Raw genomic sequence first — 19,746 nt, 5'->3', positions numbered from 1 at the left:
AACATGTTGGCATGACAGTGGACCTGTTCGGACTAATTCATTCTGATTGTGTCTCTGACCGTTTTGGCTAGACAGAAGAGGAGTGGCCAGGTTGGAGTCTGTCTGATTGTGACTGTCTTCTCTCTCAAACCATTGTGGCAAAACATTGGAGGGACTTGGCTCAATTCAACCTGGTTTTAACTATTTCATCTCTCTCACCATGGTGGCTAGCCATGGATGCTGATGCCCAATATGGTCTGATTTTGATCTGGTTGTAACTGCCTAATCGCTCTCGTAGTATTGGCAAGATGGTTGAGGTACAAGGCCAATTTTGATCCAATTGTGACCGTCACGTGATCGCACAGTGCTTGGAAGACGGTGGACTGCTTGCTACCAGGCCAGATTCAGTTTGATTGTGACTGTCTCTTAACATGTTGGCATGACAGTGGACCTGTTCGGACTAATTCGTTCTGATTGTGTCTCTGACCGTTTTGGCTAGACAGAAGAGGAGTTGCCAGGTTGGAGTCTGTCTGATTGTGACTGTCTTCTCTCTCAAAACCATTGTGACAAAACGTTGGAGGGACTTGGCTCGATTCAGCCTGGTTTTAACTATTTCATCTCTCTCACAATGCTGGCTTCCCCATGGATGCTCATGCCTAATATGGTCCGATTTTGATCAGGTTGAGACCGCCTGATCTCTCTCTACGATTAGGCATGTTGGTCTAGTTGAAAGGCTCAATCTCAGTCTCGTTGTGACTGTTTTGTCTCTTTCTCCATGTTGGCATGTTGACATTCGAACATTTGGGTTGTATCCCGTCTCTACCCAAGTAAGGGTAGCTATGAAGGACAGCCAAGTCACTTTCATTTTGGACAAGACATGTTATAGACGCTCAAGTAAGGGTAGGGATTGATGCGGCGTGTCACAGACGGTGAGAGGCTCGTTTTTGAGAGAAAGAAACCAAGATATTCCTACATCCAAGAAAGTCCATGTTGACAATACGGTAGAGGTCTAAGGCCCAGTTTTATGTGGGTGTCAGTGAGGCTGTGACTGCCTCTATGTCACTGTGCTCTTGAAGACAGGCCCATGTATCCTAGTTGGCAACTTTAGTAGCCTACTTGTATTGGTCTTGTTCCTCGTTGTAGAGGCTTGTCATGTACCTGGGACAGCATCAGAAACTTTTGGCTATGAGTGAGCCATGATCTCAATATGCTCTTGAAGACAGGCCCAACCTGACCACAGAGACCACGCAAGGTACAACCTGCCTGTCATGTACCTGGGACAACATCAGACCCCTTCCGGCTCTGGTTGAGCAATTACCTCACTGTTCTCTTGAAGTCAAGTCAAGCCTGGTCAGTTCAATGTGTTTTCAGGCTTTGGGATTCAGCCAGTGTCCTCAGTTCATGATCTGTCATAGATCCATACCGAGTTTCCCAAGTCCGTCCAAAGCACAAGAAGGATACAATAAGACCAGATATACCAAGAGAATATGTTTTTTTTAATATATAAATCATCATAACAAAATTATTTTGTAGAATTCATTCATTGGAAGTTGCATCTCAGTCAGTCTATTACAATTAATTAAAGTTTGAGATAGCTGTACTGATTATATGAAGAAGATCATCAGGGTGGCCTACCCGATCAAAACTGTCAGTGGGTATTGCTGATTAGACTGTAAATCCTTCAGCTATTTCAAACCCAAATTCTTCACCTAACCACCATCTCATTTGATAAATGCTTTCAGATTATTCACCACCTGCATTTTTAAATGGTGACTACCTCTTTTTTCTGTTTTTTAGCCTGAAAATGTCCCATCATTACATCAAAGCAAGGGCAGCTTGGCTTATTTTGGTTTGACATACCGGAAAATCTGTACACATTTTTGCTGTGACGGGTCACAATTAGGCAATTACCATTTAAATATGCAAGCAGAATAGATAAAAAATATTTTCTAAATCAAATCGATCTCTTCATAAAAATATACACATTTTAATATTCTTATAAGTGTAAGCTTAGCACCTGGCTTGCTTGTAGAAACCTGTTAGCAGGAAACCCTCTCTTGTAGGGACAGTGATTTTGGTCCCAAATAAAACTGTTTCTATTTGACTTCAGTTGTTCGTTCAAAATTTGAAATTTGTAATTGAATTTGAAAATATCCAATCGCGTATATATGGTACGTATTGAATATGAAATTCAGCATTGCCACTTATGACACATATACAAAGACTATAAATGACAAGTTTCAGTTAATTTCCTGCAGGATAACTGCACTAGAGCATTGTGTATAACTGCATTTCTATTTTCATGACCCACCACTAAATACAAACGAGCATACCCCTTTAAAGCAGCAACGTACCAAACAACCAATAACTCGGACAAGTTTTAGATATAGGTTTTCCATCTGAGGAGTGTGGCTGCAAAGCTTTCAGCAGTCAAAATGATGAAAAATCACCCCTGTTGATTGCTTAGTATATATAGTCAATAGTATCAAGATTTAAAAACTGCTTCGTTGCAAGCAAATTTAAGCAGCCTCACATCAAGCAGTATTTAAGTAGTCAAACCACTTATCAGTCTCTACATAATCACAGTTCATAATGAATATTATTTGATATCAAAATTTGATCAGAAAAGCATTTTTTTTAAGTATAACAGGATTACAAATAAATATGACTTTGAATCCATTATAAAATGGCACCTGATGATCTTTTAACTAATATGTCAATTAATCTATTAAAGTATTCCAAAATATGCTATAAACCTAAAATGTACAAAGGCTTGAGTCCAGCATGAATTTGACAAAACATGTACCCCTTCAAAAGCGTAAATCTCTGCGGACAGGGTAATATTGGCGACTTTTACATCCGTGATTAGGGTGGAAAATGCAAAGGTGAACATTAAACTCATGAAAGTTTCAACTTTAATGTTTGTACCATCAAATTCAAGCAAACAGGAAATTAAGTATATTGCAAAATGAAAACAAGAAAAAAATCCCCAACTTATACTTCTAGCTTTACCATCATTTCATGGCTTACAGTAGTTCCCCAGTATTACAATGTGCATAGTCAAAGTGGTCCTCCTCCTGAATAAACTGGTACAGGCCAACAGTAACTTGTCTAAAGCGTTACATCTGATGAAAGTGAGGGGTTGCTGGACTACTGTCTCCCCCTTAAATGTCTCTGACAAAGGTTTCAGACAAGTTTCTTGTGGGTCAGTATTAACTGGTGTATTCAGGAGAACGACAGCACTGATAGTTTGTCTCTCATAACACTATAGTCTTAAGCTTTGATTATTATGGTAGCTGAATCTGCTTCAGTGAACTCAGTGATTTGGCGAGTAAGGCGAATGTGTCTCTGGCTGTCTTGACTTTGGCATCGGCGAATCTGACCAGACCGTCCTGCAGAGCAAGCACGCGGTCATGGTGGAACGATTTCAGCTGCAATGAAATAACAAAGAAACAATTAGGTGAATGGAAGGAAATTCTAAAGATGTTGATTAAGCTATTGGATATTTTCTTGTCCAAGGCTCACAAAATTGCAATAAGTGGCTGCCAGGAGAAATCAGAAATTCTTTATACATGGTCACAGCCAATATGAGTGGTATTTCCCCTTGAAAGAGCAGTTGTGTTCAATTTCTGGCAACTGCCATGGTGGGCACTTCGAGTCAGGTTATACCATAAACCACCATCCGAGTCTTTTCTAAAATCTCAGTAATGGGTACTTTTTTCAACATGACAACTAGCAACATCACAGTAAGGTATATCACCTGAGAACTGGACATACTGGAGGTGGTGGACACAGCACTGTGCAAGTGCTGGACTGACATCGAACTCCACCCCACAACATGAAGGACATACCCAACTTCTCAACTACAGGTTTGATCAGAAGAAGAAGCACTAGCCAATATCAAAGGCAGAAGAAGGATAACAGTACAGTTAAAGATCATACCTCTTTCTTAGACTTTTCAGTACAATCTTGGTAAGTTTTCTCTGCAGCGACTTGAACTTCTTCCGCCTGCAATGAGACAATTCATAGAAATGTTAATTTTATATAGAAGACTACAATGTTTTACACCAATTAATTACTGAGGTTTTTCATCTTGACAAGTCCTATTGGTACACTTTGACAGCTGCTGACCTAAAACCACACATTTTGTTTCATATTATTCTTTGGATTATCAATTAAAAATAAATCAAAGAGAAGTCACACCTTTCTTAAAGAACAGCCAAGATCAAGCCATTGCTGCCCCATTGGTGATATTATACGATCCTAATAAACTGGGACATAAAAATGTAACATATTGTGTCCCATTGTTGATAATTCTATGAATTATTGAGCGAGTCTATCATTTATTAGCCTTTACAGCCTCGGGACAATAGAACTTGGGAACAAGGCGTACTCATATTATCAGCCTGACAATATGGAACAACATAATCTATTTTATTAGTTGGAGAGACCAGGTCATAACAGTGATAGTCAACAATTTCATCAACATGATGACGGGACAATCAGTTAAAACAAATAAAAAATTGAACGGTTTTGTTCACTTTTTAATGATATGTGAAATTTTTATCATTTTCCATTAATTTTGGTAATGGATTTATTTATATTTACGAAATGCATTTTCGTTTTTTCATGAAATGGCTTTTCGTGAGTCCAGGTTACTTGCAAAATCTTCAAAAATAAATTGCGCACAAATGTTTCGCAGCTTACAGTCGTCGGAGTGTCTCCAAGTGATGCTCACAAAGGGTTAAAAGATGACTCTGCCTCAGCAAGCAGCCCATGCTCATTCAATTACAATATAAATCTTCAAACAAAGAATAAAAGATTCGACGGGCAACTTGTGTTCTGCATGCACCTTGATTCATCAGCCGTTCATCCCTGATTCATGAAATGCTCTGTGCAATTAATAAGCGTCAGGCTCGGTGCACTAAATGATGTTTTCTCCGTTGAGTTTCACGAGGCGCTCGGATCAATACTAGCACCGATCAGGCAGAGTAACACATGTCGAGCACATGGATAAGATGTGTTGTTCTAGTATTCGATTCTGTGCATACTTGTAGTTCACAAGGGATAGATCTTTACATGTGGCTGACTTTTGATAGCTAGTTGTTCTGTGCGGTATCTTCAAGAAAGGATAAGAAACCGTGCCCAAATTGAAACTTGGAGTATAGAAGATAACCATGAACATAGTGTTTGGAGTAATGATGATGTATATTAGACAAAGGATGGACATGCATATGAATAACTGATTTTTCAAGAGTTTCTGTGAATACTTTCCAAAGGAGGATAATGCACGATTGTAATTTACACGTGGGCGACTATTCGATAGCCATTAGGAGTGATGTGTTTACCAGGAAGGATGACGAAAACCGCTATCATTGAAACTATGACAACAAGGCAAAAGAGTGGGAACGTGTTGTAATAATAGTCAGCATATATTACACAAAGGACTTTTTTAGAATGGGTCGCTTTTCCCAAGCAGTGACAGTTTCTCGAAATAACTGTTGCACTGAAAGTCAACACTTTCATCATTATTCACAGCACACACCCAGGGGGGATATTTTTCACAAGAAGTGACTTTTCCTCTCAATTCTACCCCAAGGATATGACGTTATAACACAAACACAACACATGTTGATAAACTGTGATATAATGATATGGACCAAATGGTTCACATCAGATCTCTTTATGTGTGATATGACATTTCAATCACAGTGTGAGACTTTTCAATTATGAGAATACAAAAGGCCTCTCCCTTAAGGATTCTATAAGTGTCTTGATATACAGAACATAAGAAGGTCTTTTAATGGATAATACACATGCAAGATCATCCTGGATAAAATTCGAGAACATCACAGAATCTTTTCAAATCAGGTAAGGCTGGGGTTTGGGAGGCTAAATGTTCATTTGTATAGACTGATAACATCCCTTTCAGGGTTTCACCCACAAAATCGATTGCTAACGAGAAGATTTATCACCAATGTTTTGTTGAAGTGAGAAATCGTCAACATTTTTCTTATTTTTCATCACATAAGGACAGGCACTGTGCATGTTGCAATCGTAAACTTGGCGTGTGTCCGTGTTTTACGATTAGTCATCGTTGATTGAGGACCACCTGGAGACAGAGCAAGCTTAAATGATGTGTTGTTTCCACGGCAACTTGAATGGACAGATACCTTCCGGGGAACATTTAGTGAGGACAATAACGCTACCATGATCACAGAGCAATGGGGGAAACACCCATCTGTAGTATCATTCGTGTCTGGGAGTGGTAGAGTAAAAAGGGAGGGTCGAACTTATTAACTTCACATGATGAGCTGATAGGGATGTTAAATAGACTATTTAAACATATAGCATCTAATGCCTTCTGATACACACTTTTGGTATTTTCATAACTTCAATTTCAACTGTTGGGATTTGGGATGGACACCGTTATTTTAGTGTGATTCAGGACAGTACAAAGGAAAACATTACTCTGAGGTACTCGGTGCTCAGGACTAACCACTTTGTTTGGCCATCTCTGCAAATAGGTACTGATTCATACTCCCAGGGAGAAGCAAGTTAGTTGAGTGACTTACTCACTGGTCCTTGAACCCGGGCTCTCACAGTCAAACCGGCTGATCACTCCGAATAGAATGTGTGCGAGTAATGAACTCCTTCAACAATACTCAGCGTATGGCAGTCCATTAGCATCGCAAAGAAATGTCAGTTTGCACATTTATGTCATTAATTAGTGTCAGATGTTAGTTGGCTGACTGTCACCAACTTGTCACTTGGTGCTGAGACCATCTCCCAGGAATCTTGGGGCAAATGAGGTAACTCCAAGGGTTCTTTCATTCTCCAAGTCTCAAAGGTCAATAGATCAGGTAGAGAAGAGCCTTTTTTTATTATCTGATTGGCCCTCATTTCCTGGTTACCTAAATCTCTCTCATCAATAATTCCATCAGAGACTCAACAGAACAGCTCAATTGGCTGGCCTTTTGTGGACGTAAACAAATCACTTGTTGTCACTTTCAATAAAGGAGGTCCACCTGTCTGTAGCAGGGGACTTTGCCAATTGCTTCATCAAACAGCAATGTTTCATGATTCACTAGTGCAAATCAAAAGTGCCAACAGTTAATCAACTTATTAGGCCTCAAAGGACCACAGTAGTCACGCAGAGCAAAGCCCATTGATTAGCTGTAAAAATAACCAATTTGTTTGCACGTGTGGATTGTGTTTGTTCTAACATGACAAGGAACCAGGGTCTCTATCCCACCAACCACCATTTGACATTAGGCATGTACTTCTCTGATGGTGCATATATCTTCTAATTCCAACACTTATTCTCTGTGAACAAGGCCTTTAGAATCAGATACTTGAGAACTGAGAGCAACCAACCAAGTTGAGACTTACAGTTTGTCATAGGGATTGACAAAGCTACAAATACGACTCAACAAATCAATAAGTGGCCTTCCCCAACATATCAACTATCTGATGACGTCCAAGCAAGACGGCCATTTCTCATGAACAAAAAGCCAACGTGGAGACTGTTTGTTTGCAAGAGTGGAACTCCCTTGGATGCAACATGATCAGAAATGTAATTATCCATGAGAAATTGATATACCTTTGACAATTTCAAGGAAATCTTGTATTACCAAAGTATTGATGGAAGTGGAATGACTACATTTCTTGACCATTCTGCAAAAACTAAGAAGAAATCTTGTTCAGATTCTTTTAAAATTCAGTGCTGCTCCTCAAACCTTTCAGTTCATGAACGCTGTTATCAAGCTGTAACCCTGAGAGCAGCAACAATTTGTAAAAGCCACTCATTTAGCAACTCCAAGAAAGCCAAGGCGGGATATATCTGGTGGGCAAACAGGTCTCGAGATTGGAATTAGTTCATCAATGGCTGATGTGGCCAGAGCAAATACAGCTTAACAGAACAGCAATTACCCAAAGACCATTTCCGGAGTATAAGTCCTTTACTTTACTCTTGTTATATCCACAAGTTGATTTGCTTGTGGTTGCACTATTTCCGAGATGTTTGAGTAAGAGGCTTTGTTGGTGTTTATCGAAACTGTCTTTCACCTGAAAGGTTTCTGTCAGAAAAAAACATTATGCATGACACAACGTCAATAATGGCACAAGTCCAATCCAGGGAAGTAGACCATCACAACATCATTGACCAAGCGCCAAATTCTGTCTGCACACCATAGACAATGGGTGATATGAATAAAGACTAGCGAATGCTTTTACTTCAATTTTGTACAGAAAGGCCTAGTGTAAATGTACGCAGAGTTTTAGAAAAAAGCATTTGCTAGTCTTTATTCATATCACCCAATGTCTGCATGTCACTGAGGCAAGACAGTCCCATGTACATCTAGGCTCTGGCCAAGAATCTATATTCATTGGCAAATTGTTCAAGAGTTTTTCTCAGTCAAATGTTTCCCAAGTTTATATTACCATCTAAAACAGTTCATCTTATTCTGTTAAAATATGAAATGCAAGGCTGAAGTGAAAATATCTCTGTGCTGGTGGACCAACATGATCATCCAAGCTGACCAACAACTACCAAGTGGGGAAGTTTTTGGTCAGCTTGGATGATCATGTTGGCACTTCAGTGAAGCATATGTTAAGCCAAACCTTATCGGAAATACCAAGGCTAGCGGATGTGGCCATATATAAGGCAAACATCATTGACCAGCTAACAAGCCACGCATCTCAGAAAACCATGTCTGCATCTCAATGAGGCAAAATGGTCCCTTGGCTCTCACAGTTCTCTTCAACAAATTTGTGTTGTTCCGCTAGGATATGGATCAGGTTTCTGGCTGAACAGGTCAGATGGTACCCAAGTTGATGTCTCTGCCAAAAGGAGCTCATGCATAAATCATCAGGACTTTTGCACGCATTTGGGAGCTAATTCTTCCAGAAAACAAATGCCAATGGACACAAACAACTTCTCATTACCGATATCAATCAGAAATTAACTGCTGAAAGCCAACAACAGAATATCCATAAGTGCTCTTAGGTGCTTCAGAAATCTCAATTATGGTCAATATCTACATTTCATAACAGACGGTTATTGCATCTAGGAGACTAATTATTGCATCTAGGCAACAAATTATCTGCAGTAATGAAGCTAGATCGCTTTTGCTTTCGAAAGAAGAACAATGGGAGACAGGCTTATATTTAGGTTGGACAGCCTTGACCTGGCATACCATCCCTCTAACCCCTAGCTTAGCCAAATCTCAGGCATTGACCAGACACACCATCTCTCTAAGCCCGTGTCATATCAGATCCCAGCCATTGACCTGACATATGCTCTCCCTCTGATCCCCATCCTCTCAAATCACAGGCCTTGACCTGAAGTGTGGACCAAGCTGCCACGAGCTGATCCAATGTCTCAAGACAAAAGTCTGTGACCAGAAAAACTGAACCACCTGACCTCAAGGCATTCTAATCTGATTTGACAATGACCTGGTGTTGAACAGAAAACGTGACCAGATCCAGCCACACTAATTATCATGCGATGATGAATCCCGCTTCCTTTGCCCTAACGAGTATGTCTGTTCCAGGCATGAAGAGGATATCACCTTTAAACAAGATATCTGACTGTAAGAGACAAGACGTACAGTTGTGTGTCGCTGTTATTGGCATTCAGATATCGATCCAGAGTAGTAATGTCTTGGCAAACATACAATTATCGACTAAGAAAATGCCCAGGCCATTTTCAATGGGGCAGCTGTGTTCTTGAGTGATACACATTACTGCCAAGGGGCAAAAACAAAAGAAGCAGCAGCCTTTTTTAAAGGCATACTGCGCTTGTGTTTAATTTTATCAACTGTGTCACATCCCAACAGCTTGAACTCAATCAACTTTACTGTCGCACCCAGAACCGGAAATAAAGAAAATTTCATTCAGAAGTGACAGCTACAAAATGAATCAATTTAAAACTTTAAGTACAAAGAACTGTCAATGGAGTTGACGCCACATGATATATCAATTAAATTAACAAAGTACCCCAAGCAGAATAGAAGTTGAACTTGGGCGAACTTTGTTTACAATCCGTCTCTAATGCATTGGAGCAATTTATTGGAAAAAGGATTAAAATGATTTGATCATCAGAGAGACGACGGCCATGACATTATAACCAACACATCAGAGATCGCTTAATATGTCTTAACCCTTTCAAAATGAACGAGTGTAATTTGAACAAGTTGACAGTTTGAACTTTTTCACAGCCTTACATCAGAGCAGAAACTGGAAAATTGTCTACAGAATTTTGACTTGCGGTTGTCCATACTTCAGAGGGTCAATCTTCATCTCTTTGACTTCTACTCATCAAATCTTGGAATCACCACGCTAATTGACCTCAAATTAATTTCTACGCTGGTCACCTTCCATGGACTCATAGAAGTCATATAATGATCTTATGCCACATGGCAAAGTTCCCGAAGTTCCACATTTATGATTGTACTTCATTATGATTTGAATCATTGATTTGCTTGCATAGGTGTAAATTCAGGATTTTTTAGTGAGCCTGGGTAGACCCAACCATGATCCTGCTTTACCAGGCTACACAGACAGAACTAAGCATGCCCAGAATGCTTCTGGTCATAGACACTGAGTTCCTACCCAAAGGGCTCATCCTTATATTGCTTGATAAGAATGTCGAACCTGGCTAATCAAGATTGAGATTCCAAGACATAGGGCCACAATATCCAATATGACTTCATAGGAATTCAGTCTGGTCAGTGGGGGGTAAGTTGCCTTGCCCCAAAGCAAAAGGATATTGGTCTTCAAGGATGCACTGTTTGGTTAGTGATGGCCAAGTATGGCCAAGTTTTCTTCAGCCCTCAGCATAAGACCAATTCACCCACACAAGTCGTATGTATAGAAAGCACTCCGGCTAAAACCCGAAAAGGGTCACCAAAAGTCGACATGATGAAGTCCACTTTTTGATTTGACTCTGCTTTGCCCCCCTTAGTCTACATATGTAAGTCTTTAGCAGCAAGCTTAGACCAGACAAATTGAGATAGCACTTAGCTTCTGCATGTTCTGCAGCAAAACAGCTCAACAGAGAGATTTGCTTACAAAAGAAGTCTGATCAAGCTTGACAGTTACTTCATCAAACTAATGGAACTCACATGTACATGCACGGCTCTTTGAATATTAACTTTGTACAAATCTATCAGAAACTGCAGGGTGTGATTACCATGTGCCTGGACCAAGCCACTATTACGATTTTGGTACCAGAGTTATGAAAGGGTGATTTATGCCAATCAATACCTCGGGTGTAATAACTATGATGTAGAAAAATTACTTGATCTTTCACACATATTAATGGCTATGGACAAGATTATGGAACAGTCCAGAATCTTTCCTTTACACAGGATTAGCTTTCCACAGGTGACAAAAATCCTCTATATTCTGCTATATCAGAAATACATGAGTCTAAGCAGGAGTTGAGGACTGATATGAGCTGATGCTTAGCTGGAGAAAAGGATCTCGTGGACAAAGCTGAAATCAATATGGCAAATTTTGGAACAAGAGGGTGTTTAAACTACCCAAATCTTACACCCACTATGCTCAATATAATGCTATTTCTTATACTTGAACATGGGCGACACATTTTTTGCACCAAATTGCATCCCACAAAAATCTCAGCCCTCCTTACCTCCGGGCAAAGTTGTGACATTTCCACCAGGTGAATGTTTGGTTACTTAGCGACTGAGAAGAAACAATCGAGGTAATAATTGGCTGGCGCCAGATTTGCCTGAAGCAGTCAGAACCACCCACCAATTGCAAACCCACAACGATGACAAGAAGTGCTACCTGCAGCAAGAATATCCTGCTAATAACTACTGTATTTCCATGGCAACTAATGGCCACATGAAGATAATTTGAGTTTACAATAAGAATAAGGTGATTTGCACGATGGTTTTGTGGTTTTGCAAATAATCTAAAATAAAATTGGGCCATTTCAATTTCTGATAATAAATGATATATATCATGTATATATCTGACTCGCGACAAAATTCCGATGTGTTATTTTAGAACTGTCACTATGGGAACTTGTGTATACATGCTTAATACAGGACTGAGTTGATTTGTTCTCTCATAAAACAGCTACCGGCTGAAAAACCATAATTCTGCCGCACAGAATTAATCAATTTGCATATTTTCCAGTACAAAGTCTCTTCATCCGGTAATAGAAACTCCCCACTTTAGGGACATTAAAGTAGCCCAACGTTTTTATTTCCATTGTATTTCAGCTTGGGAATACCACACCCCATAGAAAAGACAAAATACAAAGAAAATCTCTTCAATTGTCATCTAAGTTTTAAAATCAATGCATTACTTTGTTCATTTTTTGTACCTTTCAGTAATTTCGACAAAACACAGAACTCCAGAGACGTAAAATAGAAGTCAGGCGAGATGGCAGTTACCACAACAACAGAGGTTTATATCCCGAAGATCATTCCCAAGATGATTCTTGGGATGCCGGTGGATCAATTTTCATACATCATGTTGGGAATCGGGGCCACCGCCCCCGCTGTCTTTATCATCATAGTCGTCATTGCCATGCAGTGTTACAAAAGGCGGCAAAAGAAAAAACTGATGCGTTTACAACTTCGCTACAAGATGGCGCAGAATTCCATGGAAAATGGTCACTTGTACCGCGACCACCGACGGTGGACAGAAGACGATGTAGTTTTAGAAAATCCGATTCTTGTTTCTAGGAAAGAGTTATCGTCTAACTCAAATACAGCACGGTCAATAGGTGGCAGTGTTGTTATTATGAATGGCAGTATTAGGAACAATCCGCTTCCAGATTTCAATCCACAACAAAGCGAGAGCACGCCAAACGTATTCTTTACGGACATATCTGTCCCGATACTCCAGCTGAACGGGAAACCAGTGCGGTTGAACGACGCAATGGAAGTGTGTTCTATTCGGAGTAACAGCAGTAGCAGACGCTCAAGTTTTGAATTGGCACCTTCAGCTAGTACAATGCATAATTGGGGGTTTAGCCCCCAAGAAAGTTTACTCAGTTTTAAACCTTATGAGTTTCCAGAAGAGAATGTTGTCAAGACTAATCCAATGTTGGATGAGTTGGAAGGCTGTGATAAACACAACATGTTCTTTGGTCAGAGAAAATTAGGGGAAGAAATGTCCCAGGGGCCAAATTCCCCGACTTCGGAGGCACCAAACAAGATTAAAACGACAGCAATTGTGATAGAAAATCCACATTTTTCAAATATATCTGAAGAAACATGTCTAACTGACTCAACACCAAAAGCTGTCTCCCCTAGTTACAACCCGGAGGGACAGAATTCATCTTTTGAATCGAACTCAAAACAACCACCTGATTTGTCACACACTTCCCTCCAAAAATCTTCCCAAAGATACGTCAAAAAGTCTGAAGAATTAAAGAAGAAGTTGAATAAATCAGACTCTGAAACAAAAGACGAAACGCCACCAATTACTCGCTCCAATGATTTACAATGTAATAATTCTATGTCCAAATCACAAAATCATTCACATGACTTGGAGAAATTTGACAATGTTGGCCATAACGATGATGTGAAGACAAGTGATGAGAATGACAATGAACATAACAAGGCTCGGAGGAAATCATGGTTGTTTACAAGTTATGTAAACAAGGCATATGATCCGGGCCCAGTCGAGTCAGAAAATGAGGAAATTCTTATGTCTGATCCGACCAATTCTTGAAGAAGCATAATTATGAAATTCCATTGTTCCAGTGTACACTAAGTTATGCGTTTCATACAAAAAGAGGGGGGATTCAACAGGGGTCCGACACATTTTCAAAGATGCTTTTCTTCACAAATCTTAATGATAATCTCCTCGAATCATTTAAACCACAATGCATCCAGATTGTGGTTGCAGATTGGTAATTTCCTCTCCACATAGACACAGATTATTTCATTAAAAAGGTTTTTTTCTGTGATGCACAAATTTCCCCTTGGTTCTACCAGGCACTACCCAGGGCAGGCTCAATGATAAATTTGAACGTCTGCCTTGAATGAACAAGATAACATAAAATTCTCAGTTAATTGGGAAACTGATTCTCCAGGGTGACTACCGCCAGCTCATTTAAATTCCTACAAAAGCGGACTTCCCCTGGTTAGTCAATTAGAAAACACATCAGAGCCTGGTGATACCCAGCATGTGCATCTTAAATTGCATCTCAAACAGCAATTTTCTAATCAGGACTGAGGTAATTGCCAAACTCATGGTTCTTGGCAAAATTAAACTGCAAAATGAGAATGCCGAATCGATTTACGGGGGACAGTATTACTGACATTGACTATGAGGGGGGGGGGGGGGGGGTAGTGTTGTAACTCATGGTTTGACCTGCAGTGATGAAAGGTTGTCAGTGTCAAAAAGAGAGGGTTTAGATATTTCTGTGCCATTATTGCCAAATTATTCCATATCACCAATAAAGTATCTGATATTTCGTAAGACAGATTTGACTCATTCTGTAAGAGTTCAGATGCAAAAGTCTCTATTAGACTAGAGCCATTCTGAAAAACTGAAGTGCCATCTTTGGGTAAATGATGAAACTCAAGAGCAACACAGTAGAAGGAGGACTTCTCAACATTGCTTTCACGGCGAACAACCTGTCAAGAAAGAAATTATACATACCGCAGGTCTTTTCTGAGGTTTGGCTTTCTCGACTGCTCTGTTGGCATCTTCATACTCTATCAGACGACATAGACGACGGAATAACATCTCCTGAAATCACAGCGGTTACAAGGTCAAACTTTGATGTTTCCCCCAACCATTCTTTTCAACGTTTATCTGATGTGTGTACTCTTTTGTGAGCTTAGTAGCATGCCAGTATCTTGGTGACTTCCCTTGTTTTAACCAAAGTAAAAAGTACAAAGAATGAAATTGATATGATTCGGTACCTTCTCTGCATCAACAAATCGTGCATAAAGATCGAGTTGATGTCCCATAGTCAACTCATCATTGGCACAGTCCACTAGTAAACCATGCTGCAATACAAATACATTTACAACATTCTTATGATAAATAAAATAACATGAATAGCAAGGATGTGTAGCAGAGAAAGCAGAGCATAAGGAATGAATAGCACTGGAGTATAAAGAAATGTATTTATCAAATAAGACCTCCAGACTAACATGACTATTAAAGGAAAACTGTATCTGTCAACTCACATGTAACAACCAAAATCCTCTTACTAGAATTTATTGTCCTGCAATGCTAAATTATCACTTTTTATCTAGTTTGTTGTCCAAGCCTTCACTCCCCAGACAGAATTATCATCAAGTGACCTTACTATGACGTAATCAAGTTTAAATGATTACCTTAGCATCCTCATAAGCTTCGGACAGCTGAACACTTAATCTGCAAGAAAAAGAACAATTTCTAAGCACTTTTGACTGGTTTAGAATTCTGTCTTAGTAACTATCATCCCTCCTTTCACCATTTTAAAATTTCTTGCACATGATATTTCAACGGAAAATTTCTAATGCAAAATGTCTTTTCCATCCAAAACAAACTTTCCCAAAGCAATTTACAATATAACATTTCACTCTCCTTACCTGTGAATTGTTTGACCGTTCTCATCATCTTCATCATAAAGTGTTCCACCAAGATTAAGGGCAGTAGCCAGGTGCAAGTAACCCTGGGCCAATTCTGAAGAAAAACAAATTACATGTACAATCAAAATACCATTTGTGACTTGATGAACACAGACAAACAGGACTCTCATTTCAAGGTATTCATCAGCCATCTGGTGGCTTAATATTTGAAGCGCTGCAAGGCAAAACGACCTCAGTCATAGTTAATGCACAGGACTTAGATTTATTTGCCAAGAATCCCTTCATTAACGCAAGTCCAGCCAAGAGGTGAACATACTCCTTGCAACAAAACCAATGGGCACAAGTCACAGGTTACGAATTGGGCAGGAACCGGAGTCTTTTTTTGGTGTGTACCGTGTTAATACTGGGATGGACACTAGAACTAACATTCCTGCTTAGTGTACTTACTCTCTTGGTTGCTTACTGTTTTAGAGAATGTCTGCAAAAGAAACAAGGAATTACTTTATTGAAGCTTCAAGCTTCACTCTACCAATTAAGCTAAAGAGAAATTCACTCTAGCATGGGAGTCTTGAGTAGCAATGATGCCACCAATAAGAAACATCAGGCAAATTAACTGCTTCAACTCACAGTGGCAGAACTCTTGATATGAATTGAGTATTCGTTCAACCAGTCCTTCTCCTTGACAAAATGTTCATCAACATCCTTATGGCCTCCCTTCCTGACTTCATTTACTGCCGACGTGACTTTATTGAAGAAACCCTTCTTCACATTCGTCCTACATGGCGGCTGAAATGAAAACACCTCAACTTTAATTTAAAGGGACAACTTGGGCGATGGATTAAGGTGGCAAGGAGGCCAATACACCTGCCTGCAACCTGTAGCATCTCACTAAAACTAAAACTGATCTTCTATGATTTTTGCCAGTCACGTCGTGAGGTAGTTTCATATATCGACTGAATCAAGGAATGGATATTCAAATGATATAAATTTACATCCATTGGTTTTAAGGAAAAATACCCTGTTTAAAAAAAGATACTCCGGAGTCTTTAGAGTTGACTTACTTCTGTTTCCCTCAGGAATTTATCTAAAGTGGCATCTGTTCCAAATGCACTGTGTGTCACAACTAATTTGAGGTACCTGAAAAAGACATGATAAAGTAAAGTTGAGGAAAATCACAACAAAAGTTCGGCACTTTTTTGGTATCAACAGCCCAATGATGAAGGCGAATGAAATGGACAAGCTGAAATAACGCAGGGCCCTCTGGCCTGTTATGTATAGACTTTGTCAGGGCAAAGGCAAGATGAGCTTAATAAACTGTATATTTTGATCTCCTTGTTACGATACCTAAGACAAGCCTGCAGGTCGGTAAATCATTTATGTATCAATGTTCAATTTGAGCAGTGGTCCCGTTGCTGGAGACCACCAGGCAGCAATGAGAAATGGTGATATTCCCCCCGAGGAGTCCTAGGAAATTCCATAGAGAAAGTCACATTCAATCATGACATGTCACAACACGAACTTACTTTTCAAGATTTCTTGAGTCTTTTTCATACTCATCTCCCTTTAATAATTTGGTATCACTGCCAAGCTTTTCCTTGGTCTGTTTCTCAGTAATCTTTGGATCAACAAGAGGCTTAGGGGGTAATGGCGGGACAATGACTCCTTCTAGGTTATTCTGTGTGACCATACAATGGTGTAACCATTCAAAGTCCTCATACTGACGAACTACAGTTGCTGTCGATTCATCCTCAGTGACCTGGATGAAGAAATTATAGCTTGAATGAAGAATAAAACCAAGGCCTGCAGGTGAGGGGACAAATATACTGAGAGAAAAGTGGGTCCATTTAAATTACTATTCTAAGATAAACTTTCATCCAATCAAAAATGAATTGTCATGATTACCAAATTGACTTTCTAATTTATCTTTAAAGGCTAAGACTAATATTTGAAGGATCATTTCTTCACTCAATCTACTCTGCATACCTTTTGTGACACAATGGAGTACTTGACCACATCGCCATTCTTTGTTGGTTCGCCGACCTTCACATAGACGAACACAGGCTCAAATTGATCCATCATCTTCCCTAGAATAGATTGTGGTTTGAATAATGACGGTTTATAATCCTGTCAATCACGAATCACTATCACTATCAGTAACCTGGAGGCAGTGGCGATGCATGTGGAAAGAAGAAATGTATAAAATGGGGCGCTATGAAGATGAGAAAACAATAGCAGACATCATACCAATCAGAGGGCGCAGATCAGAGCCACAACAAATCAAATGTAGATATATTAAAGCAGCCATCACAACAAACAAAATAACATGTCATGTGGTATAGGCCTATATGTGACTATAAACTCTTTCTCTTGCCATGGTTTCTTGTGGCTTTCCATGGGCATGGCTTGCTCCGACTGGTCCCTCTTCCGAAGGCGAAGTTCCTGGTGGTAGGCTACCAGTACCAGTAGTTAGTAGTAGTCCTAGTGCAGTACGAAGTTTGTTCGATAGTATCATTAATGATATCTATATCGCAATTGGAACCTCGATCATACAGCATCCGACTATTCGACCTGTCTAGGCCAAAGAATTGCCAAGACTGACAGTTCACTTAGTTAGTTTTGTGGACATACACTATATAGGCCTACTGTATTGGTGTATTGTATACATTGTTTATCACTGCATGCATGCACTACACTAGCAATAGGCCTCAGTGTACATTTTTTCTGACTTTTCTTGCCGGAAGTCAACGTCTTTATCACTTCACACTCATTTAAAGGAGCGACATGACCTAAAAACCACTAGATAGTCAACACCTTTATTAGTTCTAACCTTTGGTCTAATCCTTTAGTTCTTATTTTTCCTATCATCAACGTTATCAGGAGTTTTTCACAAGAAAATTTGCAAAATTCGTCTGGTCGGCGTGTCTACTTCCGTGATGCGCAGAACGGATTAAACGGTTGCCCCCAGTGCGCAACAGATATAGGTCTCGTTAGGGAGTTTTTCCCAAATGTACGTGATGATGACGTGCCCCATTAACAGGACGTAACATCTATTTTAAAATGCGTTTCCAAAGTGAATGCATGAGGACAACCCATTTGTGTCGTATATCTCTGGAAAAGCCCGATTCCCCTGATTCTGCAGGATGTTAAATCGGGCATTTTATTTCTTTAAATAAATCATAAGCGTCGCATTTGCTCCTAGCTCTGTTCACCATCCCAAATGGCAATATTGCCAATTGGGCCGGACAATCACGAAAACCCCCAAATATTATACATTTCTTCCTGAATAATTCTTACAGAGATCATTCTCCCATGAAAGACAGTTGCTTACGCTACACAAAAAAAAAAAAAAATCGAGGGTCAACCATTGAACTTTTGTGATATGTTGAATTTTGCACAAATCAGCGAAAAACGCACCAACTGGCACTGGACGGCATTTCAACACGGGGCCGACGCACCAACACCTAACACTTTCTCAACCCCAATACTTGACCTGACTCAATGTATGTCTGCCCTTATCAGCCCAGGAACTCCCCAACCCAAGCAAAATCATGAAGGCCATCGCACTATTGTCCGTCTTCTGTCATGCTACAGGCAACGGCAATTGCGATTGGTGAAATCCCAATATCTTTCTGTCTGTGGGATGTCGAAACAATCAACCCAGTCTGCCAGCTGCTTATCTATTCAGATTGTGAAGGCCTTGACACAAAAAAACATAAAAACTCTGAAACAACTACCCTCTGCCAGCTGGTTATCTGGTCAGGTTGAGAATTACACCAAGGTTACCGCTAATGAACTTTGGAGACGACAGGACAGCCTACACGTAACAACCAACCTCTTCCAGCTGGTTATCTGGTCAGGTTGGGAAGACATTGACACAACCTTCAAACGGTCCTTTAGCGATGTGCACGACAACACTACACTTGCGTTCTACAGGGTGATACAAGACAACTGATTTGGTTGTACCATCCACAAGGACGGACAATGGAACAACCAACCTCTGCCAGCTGGTTGTCTGATCTGGCGTTCGGGCTCGATTCATACAGGGCATGCGCTTAAAGGCCCGAAATCCGGTGCTTGCCGAAGCGCGGCGCTAGAAATCGAACGCGCCAATAAAGGCAATATATAAGGAGACCAAATTTGGATGACACGCGATTGGCTGCCTAGGGAGACTTTTTCATTTTGAAAACTGTCA

At 40.0% G+C, this 19,746-nt stretch overlaps 2 protein-coding genes across 2 annotated transcripts; one reads left to right on the top strand and one right to left on the bottom strand.

Moving 5' to 3' along the window:
- Window positions 1-1,462: 1,462 nt before the first annotated feature.
- Window positions 1,463-18,487, bottom strand: LOC135491496 (sorting nexin-5-like). The gene is made up of 12 exons (XM_064777400.1): window positions 18,382-18,487; window positions 17,538-17,638; window positions 17,078-17,310; window positions 16,616-16,691; window positions 16,182-16,340; window positions 16,002-16,032; window positions 15,555-15,648; window positions 15,318-15,357; window positions 14,898-14,984; window positions 14,632-14,721; window positions 3,922-3,987; window positions 1,463-3,410 (listed from the first exon to the last, which is right to left on the bottom strand). The coding sequence occupies exons 2-12, from the start codon at window positions 17,631-17,633 to the stop codon at window positions 3,267-3,269; spliced, it is 1,116 nt and encodes a 371-aa protein (XP_064633470.1). The 5' UTR covers window positions 17,634-17,638; window positions 18,382-18,487; the 3' UTR covers window positions 1,463-3,266.
- On the top strand, window positions 5,332-14,300 carry LOC135491313 (uncharacterized). The gene is made up of 2 exons (XM_064777091.1): window positions 5,332-5,850; window positions 12,345-14,300. The coding sequence occupies exon 2, from the start codon at window positions 12,397-12,399 to the stop codon at window positions 13,693-13,695; it is 1,299 nt and encodes a 432-aa protein (XP_064633161.1). The 5' UTR covers window positions 5,332-5,850; window positions 12,345-12,396; the 3' UTR covers window positions 13,696-14,300.
- Window positions 18,488-19,746: the final 1,259 nt, after the last annotated feature.

Source organism: Lineus longissimus, chromosome 7 (genome assembly GCF_910592395.1).
Source record: "Lineus longissimus chromosome 7, tnLinLong1.2, whole genome shotgun sequence".
NCBI classification, from domain to species: Eukaryota; Metazoa; Nemertea; class Pilidiophora; order Heteronemertea; family Lineidae; genus Lineus; species Lineus longissimus.
Note: the sequence above shows the minus strand (reverse complement) of the source record. Positions and strands in the feature narration are given on the sequence as shown.